This window comes from Archocentrus centrarchus, chromosome 14 (assembly GCF_007364275.1).
Source record: "Archocentrus centrarchus isolate MPI-CPG fArcCen1 chromosome 14, fArcCen1, whole genome shotgun sequence".
In the NCBI taxonomy this organism is placed as follows: domain Eukaryota; kingdom Metazoa; phylum Chordata; class Actinopteri; order Cichliformes; family Cichlidae; genus Archocentrus; species Archocentrus centrarchus.
Window position 1 is genome coordinate 7558183 of NC_044359.1, and position 27250 is coordinate 7585432.

Here is a 27250-nt window from a genome sequence, read left to right on the forward strand (position 1 = left end):
TTATCTGCGCCATCTTTTATCGCCTGGAAGACACAGGTGAGCTGCATCAGCTGGCGAACCTCCCATGCCAGGCCAGGCCTTTCTTGACAGTAGGAGGATCATCACACTGCATTAATAGGTTAACTTGTGATTCTAAATTGGCCACAGGTGTGAATGCGAGTGTAAATGACTATTTGTCTCTTTGTGTCAGCCTTGCAATAAACTGGCGACCAGTCCTCTCGCCCTGTGGTAACTGAAATAAGCTGCAGGAGAGCCAAAAGAGGCTTGCCTGCAGACCTCAAAGGACTAAACGGTTAAGAAAAAAAATGGCAGGAATGTAAGACACCAGACTGATCACACTCTGTGTTGCTCATAGAAATCCAATAAATTGTTGCTCAGTTTAATTGATATTGCTAGGTCCGTTCAGTTGATGTAATGCGTCTTGGTTTGTTGTGACTGCACCTCTAGATTTTTGCTGATTTTTAAAGCCATTCCATTCTCACTTATCCTGGTCAGGGTCATGGGGGTGCTGGAGCCTATCCCAGCTGTCATAGAGTGTGACCCTGTACAGGTCGCCAGCCTGTCACAGGGCTAACACACAGAGACAGACAACCATTCACACTCACATCTATGGGCAATTTAGAATCACCAGTTAACCTAACCCCAGTAACTGCACATCTTTGGACTGTGGAAGGAAACCAGAGTACCCAGAGAAAACCCACACAAACACAGGGAGAACATCCAAACTCCACACAGAAAGGCCCAGGCCAACATGGATTTGAACCCAGACTCTCTAGCTGTGAGGCAACAGGGCTAACCACCATGCCACCGTGCTGCATTTTAAAGCCAACAAGCCAAAAAAACCTCCAGCACTGATTTAGGCCAGAGTTTATTACAGTGGAAGGGAAGGAATCTCTGAAACAAGCAAATGCCTTTTAGCAGTAATCATGCATAAAATATATTACCTTGTTCAGTAGTATTAAGAGAAGTTTAAAATCAGAAATCCTAATGTTTGCCAGCTTTATCTGCCGGCAGCTTCCATTAACGTGCTTTAAGCGGTGTGGGAAAACACTGCATAGGCGATATCAGAACTTCTCTTAACTGAAGGTGTTTTTGCAGTTTGTTTTTCCTAATGGGGTCTGTTGAGGTCCTATTTTTCTGTGTACAAATATCCAATTGACTTTGGGTCATCGTAGCTTAAACCTCTAAGAGTGTCCTTGTTGTACTCTTCTTGTGTGGTAGTATGCAAATCTGAGCCAATACAAACTCTGCACTTGGAAAAAAAAAGCAGTAGAAGAGTGCTGCAACAACACAGAAAGACCTCTGTGGTTGCTAAACATCTATTTCTGAAACCTGGAGAATCAGTCTGTTGATTTAATAATATTTGCAAGGTCAAGCACTGATGGTGGCAGATAAAAAAAAACAAAACAGTAGAAGCACTGTGCTTTCTAAATGAAACCACTGTTTGAAGCACTTTTTAAAAGAGTACTGTGAGTCCCTGGCATTTTTCTTTATTAATTTGGGGAAAAACAACAACAACAACAACAAAAGAAAACTGCATGTGAAAACATTTGTTTTCCAAATCCACTCCACACATCTTCATTTTTGATTTCTTCTCTGGATTATAACCAAAGAAATGAACAAAAGCTTTTATCTGGACTTCATGTTGCTTTGTGGGAGCACCAGGCAGTCCAAAAAAAAAAAAAATGAGTAAGACCAGTGTTTGTGTCATAATCCATCAATATCTGAGCAGAAAGTCTGAAACCAGAGGAAGCAGAGAACTCCATGAGCCCTGGCCTCTCTGTGGTCCTCTGCCTGCTCTCTCCGTCTCAGCAGGACTTTGGATAATGACTCCTTTTGGGAGATAATGGACTGTGCAGTGGCCTTGCTGAGCTCCTCTACAAGGGGAGTTTGGAGTGCCTCACTGCAGGGACCACTGTCGGGAGGTCCTCTGCCTTAATCTCATGTCTAGCTCAGATGAGACAGAGAGCAGATGCCTAGAGGGATTTGCATGTGAGTCACAATGGGGTTAATCAGCCTGAAGTATAGTCTAGATCTTTTGAAACTTACCTGAAATAGCAGAGTACTATGTTGTAACTGTGGCTTTCATGACTCAGGTAGCATAACAGTATTACTCCGTGCATACTGGAAGTGTTAGTAAAAAAGTTTTAAGGCTGTGAGTTTTGTGTAGTGTGTCTGTTCCTGGCTGGCAAAGAAAAAAAAAACAAAACAAAACAAGCACAAACACACTTTCTACACAGAATCACGATTCATTAATCCTGATTCTTGTGAACAGACAGTCATAAGATTATAAGGTAGGAATGGATTTTTAAGTGGACAGAGAAGTTTTGTTTTCTTAGGAGACAGAAGAAGGGATTCTGAGCCTCCAGCACAGATCGACTTGTCTGTCAAGTGGCTAAAGATGGCGGAGGAGAAGAAGATAGTAAGGTAAAACAGGAAAAGCAGGTAATTGTATCCCACGAGGGAAGCATTGACACAATGTGATCTGATTCATCTTCCTTGGGGAATGAATAGCCAGCACTGTTCTTATCAGATGCACTGCTCAGCTGGTAATACTGGCTTTTTCTTCATGCCAGACAAAGGCAATCCAATAGCACTTATCTATCTTTCATTGTCCCTTCTGACTCTTTGTTTAGAACAGATCACAGAGCAGTAGAAAATGAGCAAAGGCTCTATTTTCAAATTGGTGGAAGAAAATTGCTAAGCAAGTCCAGCAGCCTGTGGTGCCGATGGTGATCATGAGTCATCATCATATGAAAAGGGAGCATAAAGTTTATAAAACATTAAAAAAAAAAAAAACTTTAAAATGTTAGGTTTTCATCACTAGTATGATAAGGAAAATGTGAAGTATGTTTGGTGCCAGTGGAGAAGGCTAGTTTTTCCCCAAACCCAAAAGTTTAACCTCAGTTAAACATAGAAATGTTCAGAGAATTATGAATTGTACTGAATCCCCTGCAAGTACAATAACTGGGAGTCTGTTATATTTTCTGTATAGATGACTATTATGTTTATCCTGAACCTAATGTCTGCTGCTTACAAAGTATTTTTCCTATGGGTGTAGATAGAAATTATTCAACTTCATAATTTCTTATTATTCCTCAGACCTTTCATACAAATATGCATTTGTGACAGAGAACAAACAAACATGAAACTGGTTCTGAGTCATTCAGTCAAACACACAGCCACAGATAGTTAGTCCCTGATGGTGAAATCAGAAAAAAATACACTTCCCTTCCATTTCTATGTTGAGCGGGGCTAGACAAATCTGCTTGGAGTTTTACATTGATTTACCTGCTTCCTGTGCTTTGTGTGCTGCTGGGTTTGATCGCAGGGCTCTCCAGTGTCTAGCCAGATGTAGGTAGGTGAGGCTGAGGTCTCAATCAGGAGCTGCTTGTTTAAGTTCTTTTTTTTATATAATAACAAAATAATGGCAGGGAAGAAGAGCTTTAAACCTATACTTGCCATATACACTTTTTGATTATGGCTTCTCTGGAATGCGATAGCAGGAATTCATAGAATTATATTTTACAGCTCAAATTTACTATGTATATGTTTGCCTTCCTAACTAATTTAAAAGCTAAACTACAAAGCACATTTCCCAATCTATGGGATATTATTATCATGATGTATAAAATGTAGTTGTTCAGAACTAATACAGTCACTGTATGGGGTCGGGATGGATACTGTTTAAAAGTAAGTACAGTAAGGTAAAATAAGTCACTTTATCTTGTTGAGCATTGGAAGACTTCCCTCCAGCAAACCAGACTCCGTTTCTGGAGATCTAGTGACCATCAACTGCCAAGTTCTGGTAGAGCCAACAGATATCTAGAACAAGACTTCCTGTTCCATGTGCTGATTATTGTTCATGAATGTAGATTCACTTTACTGAAATCTGTTTACAGTGACAGTAACAGTTTACCTGCATGCAGAGAAATCCTTCCCAGGCTGGCTGTCCAATACTCAGCCGAGCAAACAGCTTCCAATACCTTTGCCTGCAGATTCTGTTTCAGTAGTCAGGTTCTTTATGTTCTTACACAGATATCTGTTTGTAGTGATTCAGTATTTCTATCTGACTAAACCATTGACACAACACTGACTGGTTAGCAGCAGTGAATTACAAGGACAACAGTGGTGATGATGGTGAGCTTCTGCCCCGGACATCCAGCGTTAGGCCCATTTATTTTTAGCATGTATTCATATTTAAAACAAAGTTGAAAACAAGAAATAAACGGCTATTAAAAACAGCCAGAGAAGCAGTTTTCAGTCAAATTATGAGACTAAAATTAGCTTAAAGGGGTAATGGCCAGTGTTAGCATTGTTGTTTGTTCTGGAAAGCTGTCAGATACCATTTGTTCAAAGTTATTTATCTGGAGTTCAGGGAGCTATTGCCAGTCCTCAGCAAGGCCTAACCACAGTTTCAATCTTAGACTCTTGCTCACTGTCTGTCCATCAGCTGCTATCAACAAACATCCTCTAATTGTGTTTGAGGTTGTGGCCATTGTGACTATAGTGCTTTGGTGTAAGCATTCCTGCCAAATTTGCTGTTTGTTGTGTACAAATGTTGATACATTTTAAAAACCTAATGAAAAGCTGAATTGCCGTCAGAAATAGCCGTGGCTTCAAGACAGCATTTTGGCAAATGTGTTTGTTATTTTGCTTTCCATATGGATTTTTTTTTACCTGCATTCCACCAAAGCTTGGTTGTAAATCAAACACGATTGGTCAGTTGAACTCAAACACACAGACTACTAACAGAAACCAGAAAGCTTCCCGTACCAAAATGTTTGCCTACAAATTCAGCATATTCATATGCAGATACACTCACCAACCACTTCATTAGGTATACCTGTTCAACTGCCCATTAATGCAAATGTGCACTTAAGTACACGTATAACAGTCAAGACAACATGCTAAAGTTCAAACCGAGTATTAAAAAGGGGAAGAAAGGTCATTTAAGTGACTCTTAATGTGTCACGGTTGTTACTGTCAGGCGGGCTGGTCTGAGTATCTCAGAAACTGCTGCAGAATCTACTGGGATTTTCTCCACACATCCATCTCTAGGGTTCACAGAGAATAGTCCAAAAAAGAGAAAATATCCAGTGATATTTTGAGTGAAAATGCTTGTCGATGGGAGGAGAATGGTCAGACTGCTTCAGGTTGATAGGAAGCCCACTACAAGTTGGAAATAATGTGGTAATAGTGGAGTAATAAGGAAACAAGAAGGTAATATAACAAAAGCAAATTACTAATAAACAGACTGACAAGAAGTTTCACCGCACATATATATATATATATATATATATATATATATATATATATATATATATATATATATATATATACTTCTTGGCATGTTTGCTAAACATTTTGTGCCATCAGTCACAGAGTTATGAAAATGTCTTACACTTTGCACATGACCAGACTTGAAAAGGTCCACAACACCTCAAAAAATAAAGCACAGTTATTTGGAATTCCCATAATCTCTAAGGTGTCACATGCTCTGCAAAGACTTGCCTAATCAAGCTTTGTGCTGGTGTTTTTTATTCTTCTGTTGAATTGCTATGGCATGGGGCTGAAAGCTTTCTTCAGAGAAATAAGTGAAGGAGCAAAATGCCACTGATCCTCTGAAGTGAGGTCTCACTTGTACTTTCTGAACTTTCTATTAAAACACAGTGAAAAACTTTGCAAATCAATAGGTCTAGCACAAGAGGTTTGAATGCCAAGGTTCATTTTTAAATTTTATTTATGTTTTTATCAGCTATAATGGCTACAGAATGATTCCTTTCTTGACCCTGGTAGGTCTCATATGAATAAATCTCACTAGTACTGTTTGTATTACTGTCAGTATATCGGTTTCTATATCCGTATGTATTCAAAGCTGTTATGCTGTATGACTGCAGAGGAGAGAGTAAAACTAATGTCAGCAGCATTTCTTTGCAGAAATGAACATTAAATCACAACACTGTACAAAATTTTCATTTTCATTTTTTAAAGGGCAGGGACATAGCACTCTGTTGATTACATTGTAAACTGATAAAGCTGTCAAGAAAGCTCTTTCCCCTTAGCTTGACTTTACAGACTTGCGTTCTATGGGTGAGGGTTAGTGTAAATAATTCCTGATAAAAGCATCTAAAATGTATGCATCTTATGACTGTTTACTACTGTACTAAACTGCACACCCTAGCACCCCCCCCCTCTCACGTTCTTGGTTAAAGGACTTTTTAATCAACCGGCCCCAGACTGTGAGACTTGGCCTCTATCTCTCCTCCACTGAGCACTGGCTCCCCACAGGGCTGTGTGCTGAGCCCCCTCCTGTACTGCCTCTACACCCATGACTGCAGTCCGGCCCACAAAAACAACTCATCGTCAAATTTGCTGATGACATCACAGTGGTCGGACTCATCTCAAGGGAAGATGGAGCAGCCTACAGAGAAGAGATCCTGAATTTGACAGCCTGGTGTTCAGAGAACAACCTGACACAGAACACCATAAAAGCCAAATAAATCATCACTTCAGGAAACACAGAACTGTGTTTCCCTCTGTGACAGATAACATCACAGCTGTTATCAAGAAGCTCAGCAGCGACTTCACTTCCTGAGGGTCCTCAACAAGAACAACTTGAACTCAAACCTGCTGCTGACCTTCTACATCTCATCCATTGAGAGCCTGCTGACGTACTGTATCACAGTATGTTACTGCAGCTGCACTGAGGCAGATGGGGGGAGGCTTCAGAGGGTAGTCAAGACAGCACAAAGAATCGTTGGCTGCCCTCTCCTCTCCCTGATGGACATTTACACCTCCTGCTGCCTCAGAAGAGCCAAAAACATCATTGAGGACAGCTCACACCCTGGCTTTTAACTGTTTGGCCTGCTGCCCCCTGGCAGGAACTACAGGAGCATCAAAGCCAGAACAAACAGACAAACAGAACAATTTCTTCACCAAAGCCATCACCACCCTGAACTCACAGAAGTACCCAGTCTAACTGTGCAATACCCACATCTTATTTTATTTTGTATAATTTATGTTGTATAGTTTTTTATACATTTTATTTTATTTCTGTTGTATTTTTAGAAATTTTATTTTATATTTTTAGAAAGTGCAACTTTCTACTGCATGGCACTGAACAGGAGTGGCCCTCCAATCTCATTGCACATTCTGTATAATAACAAATAAAGGCATTCTTTTATATTTACAATCCTTTTTCAGTCTTTTTGGGTGGAAGATTACTTCTGTTAGTCCATGTCATGTTCGTCAGAACGGGGGAAAATTTTTACTTCAGTCCTTTTATAGGCTCGGGTAAATGACTCAAATGTAAATGTAAACAACACCCACTGATAGCTGAAAGAAAATATGATATCATGAATGCTTTTACCTGTGATATCATGATCATTGCACTCATTTACAATTCCTCATTCCTGGAAATCTTTTCCATTTGTTGAAAGACCAAATGGGTAAAGAAAAAAATCATACTTTGAATAGATAATGCAGTTTTTTTTTTTTTTTAATAAAGTAGCCAATGAGGGGAAGAGGTTGGACATTGTGTAGAGTTGTCCTGTCTCACATGTATCAAAGTTTAATTTCTGGTCTGGCTGAATTGAACATTTGTGTTCTGACATACATCTTCATTAGGTAATGTCTAGATAAGTGCAGGGCTACAGTGCATGTGTGAAAAGTGCTCTATGTAAGAGATGACTGATGAACAGAGGATACATGTAGGTGAAATTGTTTACTTCCTCCCCCTTTCTGTACTGTTATGTTCTTCCTTGTAACATAACTATTTAGACAAAACAAAACCTTCACTGGAGCGTGACTTACTTTATTAGACATTTGCCAAAGAACACAGGAAGATCAATGTGCACATACACCACACTTGGTGTTGTTCCTTCTAAAACATAAAATAGTGCCACTGAACAATGTATTTCTATTGCTAAATACATAACAGTTTCTCCCATCCAGCTTTGATTAACCACAATTAACATCAAGCACCAAAATATATTCTGGGAGATACTGTAACCCAATAAATTTACTCCAGATAATTTAACAGAAATATGACACCTACTCAGAGATCTACATCACAGAGGCAGGTAGTTTACTAACTGTTTCCTTATAAAATGAACTGGAAATCTATAAATTCAGTTTCTGATGGGGTGCTGTGTGATTTCCCTTAGGGTAATATCTGCCTGTATGACTAGAGTCCATAGTACTCTGTGTGGAAAGTTCATCTGTTTGAGCATTGGTGGTTTCGCCTAAAGCTTGACCTCGGTGTAGCGAAGATAAACTCTTCTGAATCTTGAGATGTAGATGTGCTCTCAGGTTGCTCTGGAACCATGTGGGTTTCTGCATCTACAATCTGATCAACATGTTGACACCAGACTAAGTGGTCTCCAATATGTATGTTGTATGTCAGAGGTCCGGTCTGTGACAGAATCATGCCAGACTGCCATTTCTGACTTGGGCCTCTGAAGTCTCTGGCACAAACTTTTTGTCCAGTGTCAAATGATCTGGTTTTGTTCCTTGTTGTTTCAACCAAGGAGACTGTTTGTCCTGGACATCCTTGCAGATGGCTGGTTTTAACAGATCCAAAGGTGATCTCAGATTTCATCCCATGAAAAGCATTGCAGGTGTGTGTCCAGTAGTTGCATCAGCGGTGTTCCTGTAAGCCAATAAGAAGTTGTCGATTTTCTGCTGCAGGGGCTTTCATTGACCTCTTGAAGGACTGGATGAACCATTCAGCTTGTCCGTTTGTTGCCGGATGATGAGGAGCTGAAGTGATATGTCGTACACTGTTGTTCTTAAGAAAACACTGGAACTCTCCAGTAAACTGATGGCCATTGTCACTTACAAGCTGTTGCGGCAGATCAATGCATGCAGAGTGATTGAAGGGTGCTGATTATGCTGGCAGCTGTTGCTTTGAGTGAGCATCAACCACAGTCAGGAACATTTGGTCCATAAATGGTCCAGCATACTCTATATGGATGCGTTGCCACAGAGTGGATGGCCACTCCCACGTGTGTACCAGAGCTGGTTGACGTCGGCGCGGTGTCTGCTGGCAACCAGTGCAGGATTTAGCCATGTTCTCTATTTCACAGTCTATGTCTGGCCACCAAACATAGCTCCTAGCAAGACTTTTTATCTTAACAACACCCAGATGTCCATCGTGTAGTAAGTCTAGTACCCTTATACATAGTTTGGGTGGAAGGATGACACAGGTTCCCCACATGACACATCCTTGGCAAACAGAAAGTTGTTCTTTGTGGCTAGAGTAAGCAGAGAATTGAGTGTCACTGGAGGATGGCCAGCCAATCACAGTAAAATCATACACTTTGGACAAGATTGTGTCTCGGCTTGTTTCTCTTTTCACCGGAGCACTAGTGACAGGCAGGGGTTCCATCTGTGCAATGTGAAACACAGTTGCTGATCAGTGGTTTCTTCAGTGGTTTGCATTTTTGGAAGGTGTGAAATGCCATCTGCATTTCCATGTAGTATTGTCCCTTTAAGTTCAATGATGTGCACAAAGGAACAAGGCCCACTGCTGCAAACATGCTGCAGACATGGTTGGAATGCTTTTCTGAGGGTTAAAGATGGACACCAGCGGTTGGTGGTCTGTCATAAGGGTTAAGTGTCTTCCATATAAATACTGATTAAACTTCCTCACTCCCCACATTACACTGAGCGCTTCTCTGTCGATCTGTGCATAGTTTCGCTCTGCTGCATTTACGGACCTTGAGGCAAAAGCAATTGGTCGTTCCAATCCATCAGGCATTTTGTGAGATAACACAACACCGATGCCATATGGAGAGGAGTCACAGACAAGGCGAAGGGGTAGGTTTGGATCGAAGTGTGTCAGCACCTCCTCTGATGTAATGAGCTGCTTAGCACCATTAAATGCCTCTTCACAGTCTTTTGTCCATTTACATTTGACATTTTGTTGCAGCAGTGAGTTCAGGGGGTGCAGATCTGTTGACAGGTTCGGTAGAAACTTGTGATATAATTAATTAAGCCCAAGAATGAGCGTAGCTGATGCACATTTTTAGGTTCTGGCACCTTCAGGACTGCTTCAACCTTGTCTTTGGTTTTGTGGAGTCCATGTCTGTCGCTCTTATGTCCACAATATTTAATGGAATCCTGGAAGAACTCACATTTGTTTTTGTTTGCTCTCAGCCCATGTTTTTCTAGCCTGGCCAGGACTGCTGCCAGGTTAGCCAAATGAGTCTCCTCATCAACACCTGTGATGATTATGTCATCCAGAAAACATTGTATTCTGGGATGCCCTAAAGAATCTAGTCCATAGCATGTTGCCATACTGCTGGGGCACTGGTGACATCAAAGACCAGTCTGTTGTACTGATATAGGCCTTTATGAGTGTTTATCACTAGATGTCTCCTGGATCTGTCTTCTACTTCCATCTGAAGATAAGCTTGTGCAAGGTCGATTTTTGAAAAGTGTTTGCCACCTGCCACTGCTGTGGATATGTCTTCTATTCGTGGAAGTGGGTACTGATCTATGTGGAGGACTGGGTTCACTGAAACCTCCTCTGTGAGGAGTCGTTTCTGTGTGCTTTTGTTGTGCAGCCCGCAAACGAAATCGTCTCTCAGTGCGTCTGACAGCCCCTCCCTGAACTGACAGTGGTCCAACAGCCACCAGATCTCTGCGATGTACTCCAATGTGGACTCAGTTTTTAGCTGATTTTGTTTATGGAATCAAAATCGCTCAGGTATGACCAGTGATTTTGGTTGGAAATGTTTTTGAAGCACCTCCGTTATCTCCTTGGCTGGTGTGATGAGGCTGCACAACAAGTTATACGTTTTTGCTCCCATCACACTCAGTAACACAGAAACTTTCCTCTCATCCTCTACTTTATTAGCCAAACAGTATTTTTCCACTTGCTCTACATATGTTGTCCAGTCCTCTGTGCCGTTATCAAAAATGTCCATTTGTCCAACACCTCCCGACATTTCCTCTGTGTCTTTATCAGTGTCATCACTTCACTGAAGAATAGATGTTACTCACGCTGTCTATGCAGTTTGCTAGCAGGTGTGTTAGCATTCACACGGAGGGTTAGCTTTTTACTTTTTCTTGTCTTGTTTGTCACTTTCACAAGGATTTCCCCCTCTCTGTCGTCCCATGCACATCGGGGATCTGTTTTAATCTCGTTGCCAATTTGTTATGTCCTTCCTTATGACGTAACTATTTAGACACAAAGAAACCTTCAGTGGATCGTGACTTATTTTATTAGACATTTGCAGAAGAACACAGGAAGATCAATGCGCACATACACCACACTTGGTGTTGTTTTATCTAAAACAAAAAATAGTTCTACTGAACAATATATTTCTATTGCTAAATACATAGCATGTACCATAACTGTTACCTCTTGGTCTTAGTGATTGACCATTGGATACCAGTAACACATGCGTTCAATGGCTTAAATAGCTAATTTATGCTGCACCTTGAATAATTATGTTATAGAAGGTGCAGAAGTGTATTTGTGCCAATGTGAAAGCTCATTTCTGTGATAATAGCCATTAGAAACAGTAGCAGCGTACACACAGCAGGGAGGCAGAGAAAACTCAAAGAGACGAATAAAGACAACTCTGTGTACTGTTTTTCTTTTTGAACAGAGCTACTTATACAAGCTTTTATGAGATGGCTACAGTCGATGTGTTTGATACTACAAAATACAGGTGCCCAGCAGTGTAGAGTCACTCTGTTATTTCAAATTCAATCTCACCTGCCTTGTCAGTTGAACTGAATCTTTTTCAACTGTTGGCGTGGGCAAGCAAAGGTCAGACAACTCTGTGGGTTGTATTTAGTGACTTAGCAGCAGGTGAGACACTGTGAGACATAGAGTTGTTGGTCAGGTTTACTTGATTTCTGTATGTTACGACTGAAATGCTGGATGTTGTGTTGTAATGAAAATAAAGATATAAAACATGGCTTTGCAGCCTTTTTGGACCTTGGCTTGAATGGAGCTCAGAAACTGTCTGGCTTTAGTGAAGAGGGATTTCATTGTTTGAGGTTTAATAGATCATTAATACAACATTAATGGCAAGTATTTTAACTCTATTAAAATTTGTGATTTTTAGCTTTTGAAAATTGTTCACTCATGCTGTAATAGCTAGGTGACAAAACAAGTAGTTATTTTCTTTTTCCAAAATTAGAGATACTTTATACACTCTCTGAGCTAAACTCTGGATTTTTAATGGGAAACAAAAGACAATCCTTTAATTAGGGCTGATTTTAAAAGTTCATAAAAATCTGTTGATCCAGAAACAAAGGAAACAAAATCCACAAATCATCAAGGAACTCACAAAGATGACAAACTTACAATCTAATGCATGAGAGCATTAAAGACAGGGTTTAAATACCTACACACACATACTGATGGCTAATCAGGGAAGAGCTGGGGAAACATACAAATCCATCCATCCATCCATCCATCCATCCATCCATCCATCCATCCATCCATCCATCCATCCATCCATCCATCCATCCATCCACTTGTCCAGCCCCTGTTAGCCCTGCCACAACTGGAGACTAGCCCAGCTGTGGCAGGGCTAACACAGAGAGACAGACAACCATTCACACTTACATTCACACCTATTGGCAATTTAGAATCACCAAGTAACCTAACCCCACTAAGTGCATGTCTTTGGACTGTGGGAGGAAACCAGAGTACATGGAGAAAACCCACACAAACATGGGGAAAACTCCACACAGAAGGGCCCTTGCCAAGGTGGATTCGAAACCAGACCTTGTTGCTGTGAGGCAACAGTGCTAACCACTGCCTGAAACATACACAGATGACATTAATTAATCCTTTAACACTGCACAGTCACCGTGACACACCTGTTACCAGCCTTTAACAGTGAGCGTATCACCGCTGAGATGCCTGATCAAACATACATTGCATTACCGTAATTATGCGGCTGTTTGTCCGATCGGAAAAATTCAAACGGTTTCTGAAAGCTGAGAAATTGCGCTGCACACCCAACATTGGGATATTGTGGTAATTGTTGCCAGAAGTCTACGAACGGCGGGGTATTTGAAATACATTGATGTACGTTGATACGGGATATTAGAAATACGGAAGACATGCTTAGTGTTTTAGGGTTAAGGATAAAGACACAAAGCATGTAAAACCAAATGCACAACACAGAACTACAAACTAAAACAGGAAGTGACTCAACAGGGGAATATCTAACCCAGTGTTGGGGACTTGACAACAAGAAACAAGAAGGGTCTAAGGAAGCTAGGCTAGTAAATATCAGAACATGAATGAACTTAAAATAACAATGTGAATATGAAAATAACAAAACTGAACCTCCACTAGCAATCAAAGCTAAAACCAACCAACCAAACACACAAACAAAAAACAGGGAGCAAGAAAACTGAAGGAGAAGGGAAGACAGTTGATGGGGTTGACCCAGCCACAGGGAAAAGCAAAGGAGCAGTTGAAGTATCGATTAGGGGGGCAAGCAGAGGAGCAGTTAGGATGTTGACCTGGGCAAAGCAGGATGATGGGATTTCTCCAGAAGCCACACTGGCAGCCAGCAGTGGAGGTGGCAAAGACCCTCCAGAGTAGCTGGCCGGCGACAAAGTAGATAAGAACCCTACATAGGCTTGGCTGGTGGCTGGCGACGACAAAGTCAGAGATCCGCTGGAAGCTTGGTGGGAGGCTGATGACAAAGATGGAACTTCTTAGGAGGCTCTGGGCACTGGGGCTTGCTGGCATAGGAATCTGTGGACTCACTGACTGGGGCTGTACAGGAGACTGTAGCGGTGATTTCATGATTTCAGTGATTTCATGAAAGCAGTATTTTTTCTTTTTTTAAGCTTGTCCTGTTTGGTAGTTTTCGCAAATGGAATCATGATCCAAATGCATTGTTGTACCAAACATATTTGCTTTTACAAGAAGAGCTCTATAAGTTCTCTATAGGCTACCCTTGTTAATGTTTGTTGTTTCTTTTATTTATTCAGTCATTTTGATTATTGTCCACAGAATACGACTGCCAGGTCTGACAGGCAGGAAGGAAAGAGTGAGAAGTAGACGAGAGAGAGAGACAGAGAGAGAGAGAAAGGAGGGAAGAAAACAGAACAAATAAGGGGACAGACCTAGGTATACATATATACATACATGCACATATACACACACACACACAATCGTGCTGTGTTATGTTTTAATGTGCGTGTGTGTGTGTGTCATGAAACGTACTCAATAATGAGGGTGAGAAGCTGCAACCATGTCCCCGGGATCTAGAGGTAAACAGGGAAAGACCCAGGGGACCAGGACCATCCACAGCCCACCTGGAGGTCAGGAGACCTGCGACCAGACATCTCGATGACATCCGCACGCACACCCCAGAGGAGGAGGAGGGAGACCCTAGATGGAGCTCCCATGGCCAAAGGGCAAAAGCCCCAGAGAGCCAGAGGCAATGAGCATGCAATGAGAATGTAAACAATAATGGCTACCCTCTTTGCTGAGCGGTAATGCTCAGTAGCTGCATGCTCCCTTTGATTACCAGATATACAGCAGACAGTAGGAAGAAAAAAGAAAAAAAAAGAGTAGAGTAAGCTGTCACAATGGGTGGAGATGACAGAACTCAAACGCAAGATACAGAAACAACAGAAGACTTTATTTAGGTTAATAAAAAAAAAGTGAACATCAGGAGATATTAACTGATTGTGACAAAGGGGAAACAAGAGTACAGATACTCCGATAACTGATTTGGGATGATTAACAGGTGAGGAATGAGAATGAAAGTAATTAAACAGGTGAAAACAATCAAAGAATCAAGGACAGCCAGGAAGTAAAACTAACATGATAAATGAAAGAAACAGTATTCACTGTAAAACAGCCAAACTGGAAATGATACCAAACACAGAACAAAAAGACTTTAGAGTAAAATTAAAACAAAGGCAGGATAACACTCACTAACACACGGGGGTGGGGGTGGGGGGGTAAACTCAAAACAGGGGCTGAAACCCAATGAAACATAAATCAAAACTACAACACTGGAACACCAATAAAATCAAAAGAGGAATGATCAATATAATACACAAATCAGAAGTCAAATGGTGCAACATGAAATAAAGCTTAACATACTAGGATGAAAATAAAAGCTAAACAGGAAAACCAAACTCAACAAACATCAAAACGCAAAGCATGAAATCAACAGTAAAACCAATTAGAAATCAATAATAAACAGTTCCAAAATATTACAATGACCTGGCTATGATTTCTTCAAAAACATCGGTGCTGAATTGATGCTTTGAGCACCACATGGGAAGTGTGATCTGGTGCCATCCATGCCATTCAAATCAGTCTAAATAGATACACAGGACCACAGGCCAGAGGGGAGAAAATACTCTGATTTTGGGATGAATTTACTTTATAAATTATCAACGGGAATTTACTTTAGTGCAGTTCACTTCTAAAGGTATATTCTTTTAACTTTGTGGTTTGTCTTCAGCAACTCATGCAAGAATATCTGGTCCTGATGACAGTCTGCTATTTGCAGCTGGGTGGGTGGGTGCATTGTCATGTGCAGAATCATGGTAAATTCAAATTGAACCAAATTCAGTTGAATTGTGGGAAGGCAATGGATATTTCACTAGAAAGCTGGGTTAATGTGGTGTCCAGTTCCATTTCCTGCATAATAGTGTTGAGTGATTACGACAGCTTTTCTGGGATTTAAATTCCCTCAGCTGTTTATTTGTGAGGTCCTCTACATCTGCTTCTTGGGTGTGTGAGTGCAGGTGTGAGAAAGAGGAAGAGAGGGGAAGGGATGGAGTTAGAACAAGTAGACTTTCAGGTTTTTTTTTTGTATTTCTGCCCCTTTTCTCTAGCATTTTGCTTATCTCTATCAGCTTCTCACCCACATTTTTTCGCTTTTCCTGTTTTTCTCAGTCTCAGCCCAGGCACACCACATAAACACACAAAATAACACCTAAGCAAAGTCACACCAAGATTCTCACAGAGGCTCAGATTACAAAAGTTTCTCATTCTCCTTGTCTTGTTTTTCAAGGTCTTGTTAGAGCAGAAAGCCCCAGTGGAATATCACGCCGACGTGTGCTGAAATTTTAATCAAAAGGAAATGGGGCAGCACAGTGTCGCTTCCTTTCAGTGGGAAACACACAGATGGACTTTAACTGCATGTCAGGTCCTGGCACGACACACTGAGAGGAAATATGAACCAAAAAGGAGGAATAAGGATGGAGTTGTGAGACAATTAGATAACTAAAAGTGAGGTTTTTGCTGGCAGACTCAAATCAATGCTGAATAAATCTCTGTGATGTGGTCCGTCATTCACGTCAGCTTGCTGGAAGGTAGTGATGGTGTCTTTAGTTCAATAACCTCTTTGCACAGATCATCCATTATTGACCACTTTTCTAAAACCGTCAATCAGAATGAAGGGCTACCATTTATGTCAAAACCAGGTGCTGCTAAACAATCAGGATGCTGATTTTTTTTTGCGGTGAAGCCACAAGGCTTGTCCCAGACACAGCCATAGCTAAGAACATCTTTATTTGCATCATGATTTGGACCTATATTTTCATCACACAAGTATTTATGGGCATTTTAAGACAAAATACAATTCACAGAGATCTGTTTGGCCATTCTTCAAAAATTACTTCATCTTCTCTCAAATTGCAGATGGGTTGGTAACACCTCATAATGTGTAGTCTGACACAACAGTGCTGCAAACTACACCCTCAATAATAAAAACAAACAAACAAACAAACAAAAAAACCCTAAGGTAACAGATATTAATAGGTAGTAATTCAATTCAATACAGTTTCATTTATAAAGTGGCAAATCACAACAAACAGTTATGTTAAGGAGTTTTATATTGTAAGGTAAAGACCATACAGTAATTACAAGGAAAACACAACAGTCGAAATGATCCCCTATGAGCAAGCACTTGAGACAGTGGGCAGGAAAAATTCCCTTTTAACAGGAAGAAACCTCCAGGAGAAATAAGCTCAGGGAGGGGCAGTCATCTCCCGTGACTGGTTGGAGGTGAGAGGAGGGAGATGACAAAAGACATGCTGTTCAAGAGAAAGGAAAAAGAAGTCCGCACACCAGCAAAAAGCTCCTGAGTCGTAAGTATAAATTTAATACAAAACCAGAGACCTGGGAGCTTGAGGGTCCTGCGCGGTATCTTAGCTGTTCCCAGGACTGTGCTCTTCTGGACAGACATCTCAGATGTCCTTCCAGGAGTCTGCTGGAGCCACTCTCCCAGTTTGGGGGTCACTGCCCTGAGTGTTCCAATTACCACGGGGACCACTGTTACCTTTATCTTCCACATCCTTTCCAGCTCCTCTCTGAGCCCTTGGTATTTATCAAGCTTCTCATATTCCTTCTTCTTGATGTTGCTGTCACTTGGTATTGCAACATCATTCACTACAGCCTTCTTCTTTTGTGTGTCCACCACTGCTATGTCTGGTTGGTTAGCCATCACAAGTTTGTCTGTCTGCATCTGGAAGTCCCACAGGATCTTAGCTCTGTTATTCTCAACCACTGAGGCAGGTTATGGGCCGGTAGTTGGATGGGACTGGTCCCTTCTGGGGGTCCTTGGGGATCAGGACCGTCCGGCCTTCAGTCAGCCGTTCTGGGTGTGTCTTCGCTTCTAACAGCTGGTTCATTTGTGCTGCCAGGCACTTGTGGAGTGGAGTTAGCTTCTTTAGCCAGTAGGTGTGAATCATGTCAGGGCCTGGTGCTGTCCAGCTCTTCATATGTGACACTCTTTCCTGGATGTTTGCCACTGTGATGGTTACTGGATCCTGTTCAGGGAGGTTGCTGTGATCTGCTCTTAGATCTACTAGCCACTGAGCATTGGTGTTGTGTGTTGTATCCTTCTCCCATATGCTCTTCCAATATTGCTCCATCTCTAGCCTTGGTGGGGGTGCTGTTCTCGTATTGTTCCCCTGCCACTGAGAGTACTGCGAGTCTTTGCTTGGCAGTCTCTAAGGCCTCACATATGGACAGCCTGTTCTTAAGCACCCCTTTCTTCATCATACCTTTCTGCTAATTGATAATTAGATAATTGGCTAACTTCCCTTCGTACTGCTTTGATCTTAGCCTCTCGCCGTCCATTGTGGCTGTTCATCTTATAGCCAAGCATCTCAAGTATCACTGTTGGCATGGTATACATGAACTGATAGGGATTGTCTGTAGTGCTGCATTCGCATCTTCTAGTAGAGTTTCAGAGGGTACTTCACGTAGTCTTGGTAGTTGGCGTCGAGGGGTCCAATTTTCCTTTTTAGCCATGATCTTATCTTTCAGGTCAGCTGCTCTGGTATTCAGCATATTAGTTGTTATAACTGGGGCTTGGTACCCAATCTCGGAGTGTGGGGATAATGAAATCTCCCCCCTGACCTGTTGTCCTGCCTCCCTCTTCCCCCTTGCCTTGTCTTACTAAGAGAAGGAGAAATTAAAAAAAATTATAGAAAGGATCTCAAATCGAATTCTTCATGGGGTCCACTGGGGACTGTGTCTAAGGTGTAAATCCAAAATGCTTCTATTTTTAATAGGTGAGTTCACATTGCCACCCCAAATCTAAGGTTGAAGAAAAAAATTCCAAAAATAGTCCAGCCTAGAAGAAATAAATGCATGAATTAACGTTTCAGCATCACACTGAGACAGGATCTTTCTAATTTTATAAATATTGCGCAAATGCAAAAAAGCAGTCCTACATATTTGCTTAATATGTGCACTGAAGGACATATCCTGGTCAAAAAATACTTGGAGCTTGGAGGCCAAGGTAATGCCATCCAGAGTAAGTATCTGGTTAGACACAATGTTTCTAAAGTTTGTAGGGTTGAGAACAACAACTTCAGTTTTCCCAAATTTAGAAGCATGGAATTAGAGGTCATCCAGCCTTCATGTCTTTAAGAGATTCCTGAAATTTAACTAACTGATGTGTGTCATCTGGCTTTATGGATAGATAAAGCTGGGTATCATCTGCATAACAATGATACAATGCCTTTTCATAATACTGCCCAAGGGATGCATAAATAGTGTAAATGGAATTGGTCCTAGTACAGAACCCTGTGGAACTCCATAATTAACCTCAGTGTATGAAGAAGACTCATTGAACACACTTGAGTCTGTTAGATAAATATGATTCAAACCATTCAAAGCATCCATGCTGTTAGTCACTCGGCTAAAAGCTAAGCTAAGAGCTATGCTGAGTAAGTGAACCCCTTAAAACACATTAAGTGAATACTGTGAATTTAATTTGCAAGTGATTCAGCAGAGAGTGTGTTTTGGATAAAGCACATGAAGATTACACTATGAAATAAGTCATAATCTAATTGAGCAATACAGATTAAGCTACTGAAAACACCACTCTGCTCTGTAACATATACCATAGTGAGAACGACACCAAGATGTAGGTCTGTCAAAAATGAATACTTCTCTGACAGCATCCCTAAAAAACTATACTTTATTATTATTGTAAAAGCATTATAAAATGGCTGAGCTATTGCTTTAAATTGAACTACCTTTCATTCAGTAATTTGGCATTCCAGTGAATTTCATTTTAAGACTTAAGAGTTCAGTTGTTAAGCGTGTATATAGAGGAATTTGCAACCCATCATCTTGTAGCTGATAGTTGGTCACTAATGGCTCTGGTTGGATAGGACACCGTCTAGTGTATTTCACAGACCGTCATGTGGCAACAGTATTCTTCTCTCCCACTTGACACAAAGTTGAGACTAGTCACTAGTTATTAATGTTTGTGCTTTGAAAACTGACAAGTTGGAAGAGACAGACACCTGTCATTAATGCCATAACCTGATGTGTCTAGCTTGGCCACCAAAGGACACTTTGTGGGTGAATGATTCATGCAACTGGCTTTGAGAAAACAGCCTTAATTGATGCCCAGGGAAAAAAAAAGAAAAGCTGAGAAAATTTAACTTGGAAACCTGCCCAGAGGTTTTTCCACCTGTCATTGACACAAAGTGCAGGTCTTCAGCAACAGTAAATGATAAATAAACAGTTTTTATGCAGTACGTTTCTAATCTAATCAACCAATCAATGTGCTGGACAATACAAGTTTTATTCACACACAAATTCATACATACACACAAACACACAAATTCTATCACATGCCAACAACACATTGAGGACGGTTATTAGTATTCAGTACCTTGCCCAAGGACACTTTGACATGCAGGCAGGAGAAGCCAGGACTCAAAGCACTGGCCTTTCAATTAGTACACGACCCGATTTTTCTCCTGAGTCATAGCCGGCCAAGCTTATCTCCTAATCAGGTTCCCAGGACCAAGAGCATGAATCATAATAATTTTGGTAACCATCATTTTTTTCTAGCAGTCTTACTCTGGCATTCACTGTTTATTGATGATCTTTGTAATCACATGAGCTTTCGCAAAGATTGGTCCTTCCACAATTCAAATTACACTGATTATATACTTTTTACTCGTACTTTGTGAATCTTGATTCACAGCACATGTAAAAACATACTTTATTACATTTTAGGATAAATTGTTAAAATATACTCACTGAAATAGAGCATATTGGCTGATTGGCTTGGCTGTTTGTTTCAACAGCGAACAGAATAGAAGCAAACAGAAAAAAAGAGACCAGCTGTAGACTCATCATTATGTTTTTTTTTTTTTTTCTTAACTGTACTATGGCATCAGCTAACAGACTGGTTAATAATACTCTATGTAGTCAGACTTGTCATTTGTATTAACAACATTTCACTAATTGCATCCTCCCACAGAGCTAATTGATTAATCATTGTGCTGTGATCCCATAATATCTCGAGACACTGAGAAGTCATTTCTAAAGCGGGGAGAATTTTGTAAATGGCTGCTTTTGCATTTTAATTCTGTGTAGAGAATAATAGCTTATGGTGATGAGTGTGTGTGTGTGTGTGTGTGTGTGGGTGTGTGTGTGATGACAGTGAAACTGAATGTCATTTTCTCTGTAATACAGATAAAAAGCAGATATTTTTTCCCCTTTTTTGTGAAATCCCAGCTATCAGCAGCATGCTTTAGGAAGGAAAGCCAAGAGGAAGACTGCAGAGATAGAAAGTCTGTTTTCTTTACCAAATATGTATCCTGTTAAAAAAAAATGTATATTGTATTTAAGCAGTTTTTGGCATCACTTAGTAACGTCCTTTCTGTATCTTCTAATGTCACTTGAAATGAGTCTCTATTTAAAGCTTTTGGTTTTCTATAGAAACATCTCAAGACAGCTCATAGTTCTGGTCTTTTCTGATCACTGACCACAGCACTGTACTTCAGCAAGCTTTCATAAATGATTGTCATTTGGAGTACTTCTGTAACTGAGTGAGGTGAGGGGTTTTGTGTGAGCCAAATTTGTAGCCCTTTGTGTGTCATAAAACTTGACATCTATACTATAAGACCACCTGAAAAGATGTGAAAGATGTCTTAAAAGCGTTTCTGTTTTCTCTGCAGTGGTTGAACCAGCTGCGTAAGGTCACTCAGGTGGGACTCGATGGTGTGCGGCGGATAGACTGGCACGACTATGAGGCAATGAAGAGAGATGCTGCACGCATTGGTACGTACAAACTTTTTGCTGATGCTGCAGTTTTGTTCTGGACTCTGAACATCTGCTCTGTTTTAGCACAAGACCACACACATACACACTAAAGCACCACTGTTGTGCTGTCTTTTTTTTTTTTTTTCTCCTTCTCTTAATTCCCTCCAAGTGGATTTCTCACTCACTCTAAGAACCATTGTGAATCAATGCTACAAATACTGTTCTGAATTCATAATTAAACACACTTAATCTTGGACAATAAGCATAGATTCTGTGTGAGACCTTGAGTAGCTTATCTAACATAGCTCATCTATCTTTCTTTCTTTTTTTCTAATGCAAACATAACAGACTTAGTCGGCTTTTCCATGGTATTATGAGAAACCCCAATGGGAAAGGAACAGAATTTTAGAAAGACTACCAACAGGTCTGAGACTTAAAAAAATGATTACACCATAGTTACTGAGGAAAAAACTCAATTGTTTGAGGTTTTTTTTTTAAATAAACAAAAAACTAGCACATAGAAAAGCATATCGCAAAATTAGAAAAATTCAAAGTTATAAAGGCTTTTTCAGGCACCCCTGGTTAAAGCTCTAAATGAGTTATTAATTTTCTCAATAGAGAGCGATGCACTTCCACAGCTTGGAGAAAACAGGATTGATAATAAAAACAAATGTAAAGGAAGATGCTAACACCCGAGATGCATGTAGTTAATAAACATCTAATCCACGCGCTTAAAGTTCAGACACGTCATTAACGATAAGCTAAAGGTTCTAATGCTGAGAAAATGCATATAGATTCTGAAGCATTGATGAATTGAAAATCTTTGTACTTTCACATTTTAAAGCAAAGCATGACATAACGGTACAATTGGATGTATAATATGGACAAGAAGAGAAATATGGGAGTGTGTGTGATTTCATTGAGCTGGTTGGCCTATAGACATACTGTCCTTCAACTTTTTTATTTAAAAAAAAATATATAATATTATATCAGGTTGTTTATTCAGCCTATGCAAAGTCAGGTCTGAAGTGGTACATTGGCAGGCTAAGAAAGGTTCCCAGGCATTGTTCTTCCTATCAGTGTTTTTCAGTTCCTCCTGGGGGATGCTGAGATGCTCTCAGGCTAGATGAGATAAATAACCCCTCCTGTGTGTTCTTGGTCTACCTTAGATTTCCTCTCAGCCTTCAGAAAACCTTCACAGGAAGGTGCTCAGGAAACATCCTGATTAGATTCATTTGTTGGTTCAGGCTGAACCATCTTTACCCAAAGCTCCCCTCTGGTGTCTGAACTCGTCACTCCATCTCTAAGGCTTTGCCTAACTACCCTAAAGAGGAAACTTGAGATCCTAGATCTCATTCTTTTGGCCATTACCCATAGCTCATGACTATAGATGCTTGAAATGTAGATTTACTTACAAAACAAAAGCTTTGCCTTCCAGCTCAACTCTCACATCACTATAGTGGACCAGCATGAGATCTGCATCTCTTTCTCCACCTTCCCGTGACTTGTGACCCAGAGATAGTAAACTCCTTTGGCCTTCTATACCCCAAAGGGGGATCCTACAGTGACCAAAAGTTCTTTGCTTATGTGATTAAAACTATGCATTGCATGTGGTGCAAATCCTTGGAAACTATTCATATGCATTTCTTAGCAAGTAACATCAGAAAAACCCATGAATGCCTACTTTTGAAGAAGAAATTCTCAAAAATCTGTATAAGTGCAGAGTTATAGAGGACATATTACTGCAGAGCTTCTTATGCAACAGAAAAACCTTCAGAGTGTTTTTCATGAACATGCTTGGCAGTGTTGTATTCAAGTCACTCACTCTCTGTTTTAGCAATAAATCTGAAGAAATATAGTGCAGAATAATTCAGAGGCAATGCAGAATGCCTCATGTTAGGAGCAAAATTGGTTGATTAGGTAAATCACAATTGTTCCTTGTATGTAAATTGGCAACTAAATAAAGCCATTCTTGGCATATTAAAACAGGATAATGCATTTCCATTTTTTCTATCTTTTTCTTATTTTTGCTCCTTTTTAGTGATCAATTTAGAGAGTGTAATGAAAAGAATACTGAAAATTATAAAAAAGAAATCTGATGGAACCCCCTCCCCCCAAAATATAAAAAAATTAATTGTTTTATGGTTCATATTTGCCGGGGGAAGGCTAGAAATCCCAATTTTAATGATCTTTCCAACATGTCTGCTATGTCAGGAAAAGTACGGCATTAGGCAGAAGAGAGTTTATCTCTGAAATGAGCCATTAAAGTTGGGAGTTATTTTCCACAGTTGTTACCTTCAGGAATATAGACAGATCATTTCTGCCTAATGGAACAAGGCAGTTCAGTTTAATTTGTTGCTCTTGTCTGACTATAGAGCCTCCATGCATGCGTCTGTGTGTATATTTTCATGGAGGGCATTGATAAGTGGCTAATGAAACAAGCAGCTCAGTGTAATTTGATGCACTTCTGAAATGAGCTCAATCGTCACAATGTTTGTGCATCAATAAGGGTTATTAGCAGCCAATTAGAGACATGCTTATGTGTACATGTCAAATATCTGAACTGCGTGGTGAATGTATGGATTATGTATGTATTAAGCAGTTAATGCACAAACACTGTAATGCTGTCTCACAGTCTAAACCACCGGTCAATTAACTGATTAGTTGATCAACTGAAAGTTCATATTTTTTCCAGCTTTTTCCACCTTAACTCTGCAACTAAATACTATCTTTGAACTGAAGACTATACTGTGAGGAAAAACGTACACTGAGAGGAAATATAATATATTATATACCCATATCTGGGTAATTCTTTAAATGAAACAACAATGAAACATGAGGAGCGAATGTTGAAGTTTGGAAATGATTCAACAAGTTAGAGTGACATTTTTCCTTGCAGACCCAAATTAATACTGAATAAATCTCTGCTATGTGCTCCTTCCCTTACTTCTGCTTGCAGAATAGAATGATAATTGACCACATTGCTAACATCATAAATAACAATAATTAGCCACTAATTATTTTGGAAAGAAACAAAAGAACAATGGGTATGCAGATTTTCAGCATTTAATTGAATTTAAATGGTTGTTGAATTGAAGCAAGTCAGTCAAGCCAAGCCAGCGTGTCAATCCAGACTGGCTCCTTGTTCTCTAAGCAACTTTAGCTAAAAGTATTTTCTTAATATTAATTTTTTCTCTGTGTGATTATATTTTTAATCACATTTAGCTGTAAAATTTGGTTGCATTTGTATTGCCTTGCATCTCATATAGATAAACCAATAGCATTTCAACATTTTAAAAGGAGCATCTATAAAGTTTAATGCAATCAAGGCCATTTAGAGTCTTCTCTTCTCTCATATTATTAGAAACCAAACTGCATCATCAGTATGTTTATAAAGTGGATGCTCAATGATAGTCACACCTTTAATCTAACCTTTGACCTGCTTGTGTTTCTTTCGGGACATAAAAACAATACAGATATATAACCTAATACAAATCTTTAAGGAATATCCTTCTATAATAAAAAATATGACAAAGCAGATCTAAATGCACAAAACATTCTTCATAATTTTAAAGATAAAATCTGAATGTAGATACTGTTGAAGCTCAGCAGATCTTTGCTGAATAGGATATGATGTCAGGCTGTGCTGTCTGACTTTTGTGCTCACATTCTCTGTCTTGTTTGCTTTGCATATATTATGCCTGGGCACATAATAAGATGATTTATAGGTAAACCTTATCATCGCCATGTCAATGACAGTCAGTTATACTGTGTATTTCCTTATATCGTACCTCTATTTTACATAACTGACAAATACAATTAAATACTGGCTGGCAGATCATTTTCTACAGATTAATTGTGGTAGTTCTGAGAGTCTGGTCCCCAGTATGGAGACAAAGAAATACACTCCATAATGTTTGTAATTTTTTTTTTCTCATTCAAAACATTTCTAAGCCTGGGTTTAATGTGTTTCAGGCTAAGGTGGTGATGATTATGCATGCCATTTATTCACATTTTGACTACTGTAATTCTGTATTTAGTTGTTATAGCAAATTATTGTTTTAAATTGCACCAAAATGCAGCTGCCAAATACTTGGCATGGATTGGAAACATCTGACTCCCCTCCTCATCTTTTAATATTGATCCCCATCAAATTTAGAATTCAGTGCAAATTTTAACTACTTTACAAATTGTTAAAGAAAAGATAGATTACAAATAAAACTGATTTTTAATCTCTACTTGAAACAAAAAGTTAGTTTAAACAAAGGAAGTTGGACAACTGCACAGGGAATTTTTAAAAAATAACTTAACTTTTAGCCTTTTTGCAATTTTAAAAGGTATCACTTAAGAGATGAGTACTAATTGTTGAGTAGGCCACTAGTTGATCACAAGGTTTTGAGCTAGACCAGTCTTCCATGTTTTACAGCGTTGGTGCTTTTTGGAGCTTCAAATGTTTTAACTGGATTTTTAAATATTTTTTAAAAATGTTATTTATTGATTGACCTATGCGCCTGTGTTTGATAGGTAATGGTGAACAGGGGAAACCATTTCCTCTGACAGAAAATGACAGAGTCGACCAAGCCTACAGGGAAAACGGCTTCAACATTTATGTCAGCAACCGGATCTCTCTCAACCGCTCCCTCCCAGACATCCGCCATGAAAAGTGAGTGGTGTGTGTGTGTGCGTGTGTGTGGTGGTGTGTCAGAGACCTTATCTTATGTATTGAGTTTATATTGAATACTCTGAATTTCTAATGTAGTCATCCTCTATTCTAATCTCATTTTTCCATTTAATATTCCATTTTCTTTTAGACTATGTTCTGAAAATAAGGAAAAGCAAGCAATATTTTAGAATTGAATTGTTCACGGTGATAAATCAACATGTGCCCTCATTACTCAACTTTTGGGCCTTTACCACTAAATCTACAATTATGCTTTTGAAAATGAACAATTTTGAAAGTAATAAGGTGGTTTTCCTGAACTTTCAGAATACTTTCAAGCCGAAGAAGACCCTGCAAGTGATTATGTGGCATTGACATGCATGTCTAGGATTAGATACGACAAATGCCAGTGCACTGATTGTATGATCTGGTGTGTTTATAAAAAGCCAACATTTTGACCTATTTAATAAACTCCAAAGAATCAATTCATCTTCTCCTGAACAGCAGGTCATAGGGAGCATGTTTGGTTGTCAGGGATTACTTCTGGGGCTTTGGTGCACCAGAAAAAAAGGGGAATAAAAAAAGAGAGAGAGAGGGAAAGAAACGAGAACCTGTCCAGACTCCCATGAACTGTGTGCTCCCTTCAATCACTGACTGGCATTGTGAGAGGCCTTTAATCACAGCTTTGCTTTTGCCTGAGTAGAACTTTCCACTGACATTTGACCCTCCATCCTCCTCCATGTGGAAAGCAGCTTTGAAAGCTTCCTTTTATGCCAGTTTCCAGAAGGACTCTTTCTTTCTTTTAGTGTTTGTAGAAGCAATTCCTTCCTTGACCTTCCACGTCTCGTGAATTGGCTTGTCTTTGCTGCTAGGTACTAAATGTGAATCCAACATCTCAAAAACATTCCAGCACGGATAGCAAATTTCTTATGCAGATCTGCACTGTAGTTCATAATCCAGCTGGTGTGGATATACATTCAGAGTGAGGATGAGTCATGGACCTATCTGATGCCACTATGTTTGAGGTGTGTTTAGATTTAGGAAGGGTAAAA

At 39.8% G+C, this 27250-nt stretch overlaps 1 protein-coding gene across 1 annotated transcript in view; it reads left to right on the plus strand.

The window, feature by feature from the left end:
• LOC115792330 (polypeptide N-acetylgalactosaminyltransferase 10-like) overlaps positions 1-27250 on the plus strand; it is a 106480-nt gene that overhangs the window by 12005 nt on the left and 67225 nt on the right. The window contains exons 2-3 of the mRNA XM_030746817.1: positions 21454-21556; positions 26063-26201. Of these exons, the coding sequence (XP_030602677.1) occupies positions 21454-21556; positions 26063-26201 (242 nt within the window). The remainder of the gene's footprint in view (positions 1-21453; positions 21557-26062; positions 26202-27250) is intronic.